Source organism: Entamoeba dispar, genomic scaffold (assembly GCF_000209125.1).
Source record: "Entamoeba dispar SAW760 scf_1105229458531 genomic scaffold, whole genome shotgun sequence".
NCBI lineage: Eukaryota > Evosea > Mastigamoebida > Endamoebidae > Entamoeba > Entamoeba dispar.
Genome location: NW_001853239.1, coordinates 1,199 through 3,279, shown reverse-complemented (window position 1 = coordinate 3,279; position 2,081 = coordinate 1,199). Strand labels below are relative to the sequence as shown.

The following is a 2,081-nucleotide window of genomic DNA, read 5'->3' as shown; positions in this document are numbered from 1 at the left end:
TGGATCAACACAAAATATTTTAGATGACATTGAACAAGCTATTGATGATTGTGTCTGTGAATTTAAAATTATTGAAGGACATAAAAAATTTGTTGGGGGAGCTGGTGCATTTGAAATTGAAATGTCAAAAAAGATTAGTGAAGTAGGAGATAAGTGTGATGGACTAAAACAATATTCTATTAAGAAATATGCAGAAGCATTCCAAATGGTTCCAAGAGTTTTAGCTGAAAATGCAGGACTTGATGCAACTGAAGTTCTTTCTGAATTATTTGTTGCACATCAAAATGATATTTCAATGGGAGTTAATGTTGATTCAAATACTCAATTACTTAATACTAAACAAGAAATGGTATTTGATAATTTAGAAGCAAAAAAGAATGCTATTAAATTAGCAACTAATATTGCAACTACTATTCTTCTTGTTGATCAAATAGTAATGCAAAAACCTGCAGGAGGCCCAAAGATTCCACAACAAAGAATGCAAGGACCAATGGATCAGAATGATGCTGGATTTTAATTTGATTTTCTTATGGTTCATTTTAATGGTTTTTTTATTTTTTAACTAAATTAAACCTAAAATAAGGAAAACTAAATCATTTTAATTGTTTTCTCTTAGCATTATATTTAGAAAACTTCAAGTACATTCAAGTTTCTAGTGAAGTCATCAATTTTCTTGGCTTTCATAGATGGATTTTCTAAGATTTTGTTGATTCTAGCCTTTTCTTTTTCTACATAATCTGCTCCTCTCTCAATAATTCTTTTCATAACTTTAACATAATAAGCTCCTCCTTCTATTGCTTCAGCCTTCTTAATAATTTCTTCTTTGTTCTCTTTATCAACAAATCCTTTAACAAGGTCATCAAGTTCAGCAATTCTTCCTGCCATTTTACCTAACTTTCCAGTTTCATCTCTATCATATCCATAATTTGTATTGAAATATGTAACAAAGTCCTTAACTTCTCTTCCTCCTTCATAGGCAATAGGTTTCTTATTTTCTCCCTTTGGGAATGATTTTAAAGTAGGATATCCGTGGACTTCATATTTGTTACATGTCTCTTGATTTTCAGTACAATCAACTTCAGCAATAACAAGGTCATCTTCACCAGCATACATCTTGCTAACTTCAATATATTTTGGTGCAAGAGCTTTGCAATGTCCACACCATGGAGCAAAGAATTTAACAAAGACATTTTTAGTTGGGTCCATTACAATGCTATCAAATGTAGCACTTGTTACTGAGACAACATTAGAAGGTGCTTTGGGTTGAATCTTTTCTTCAATAAAATGAGAAAGGTCTTCAACAGTTCTTCCACCCTCATACTCAATTGGTTCAGTAGTTCCTTTTCTGAAGAATTTTAAAGTTGGAAATCCATTAATTCCAAACTTTCCACAAAGATCTTTGTGGTCCTTATTGTCACAATCAAGTTCAGCAATTACGATGTCTTGTTTATTTTTGTAAGCATCAGCAAGTTTAATATATTCTGGGGCAAGTTTTTTGCAGTGTCCACACCATGGAGCAAAGAACTTAACAAAGACATGTTTACTTCCATCAACAATTGTATTAAAATTTGCTGGGTTTAATGATACCACATCAGCAGATACTAAAAAAGTAAGTAAAGTAAAAAGAATGAATTTCATTAAACTTTATATTTCATCAGTTCTCTTTTATCAGTGTTCTGACAATGTTCCACGTTGACAGAACTAATCTTCTGATTTGTTTTTAATAACATGAACTTTTATTAAACAAGTTCTTTAATTATTTTTTGTTATTATTATACAAGTTATCAAACCTTGTTGATGAGAAAAATTAATAAGAAAATATTTGCTAAAGTTTTCGTTTTATAACCATTAAGGAGTGTTACTCAAGAAATTGTAGCATCTTTTTTCTCGAATGTAGGTCATTTTTATTACATGACATTAAAAGTTCTCTCCATTCTCTCATTAAAATTTCTTTATCAAGTTTTAGGTCTTCTATATTCTAATAAATTTTATTTTTATTTAATTCTTTTTGTTATTCAAATAAGTTTTATTAAATTAATGATTATTTATGCACTAAATAATTTATTGATGATTTTGTTGAT

The 2,081-nt window shown here is 29.5% G+C and overlaps 2 protein-coding genes across 2 annotated transcripts, besides 1 other annotated feature; one reads left to right on the top strand and one right to left on the bottom strand.

Annotated features, from left to right (window-relative positions):
* Nucleotides 1–121: 121 nt before the first annotated feature.
* EDI_067890 (chaperonin containing t-complex protein 1, theta subunit, tcpq, putative) lies at nucleotides 122–517 on the top strand (the record flags this gene model as incomplete). The annotated part of the gene is made up of 1 exon (XM_001734728.1): nucleotides 122–517. One exon carries the CDS (start codon nucleotides 122–124, stop codon nucleotides 515–517), a length of 396 nt encoding a protein of 131 aa, XP_001734780.1.
* Nucleotides 518–624: 107 nt separating this feature from the next.
* On the bottom strand, nucleotides 625–1,638 carry EDI_067880 (protein disulfide isomerase, putative; the record flags this gene model as incomplete). Its single annotated transcript, XM_001734727.1, has 1 exon — nucleotides 625–1,638. The coding sequence occupies one exon, from the start codon at nucleotides 1,636–1,638 to the stop codon at nucleotides 625–627; it is 1,014 nt and encodes a 337-aa protein (XP_001734779.1).
* A 349-nt stretch (nucleotides 1,639–1,987) lies between these two features.
* Nucleotides 1,988–2,081: part of a microsatellite that runs on past the window's edge.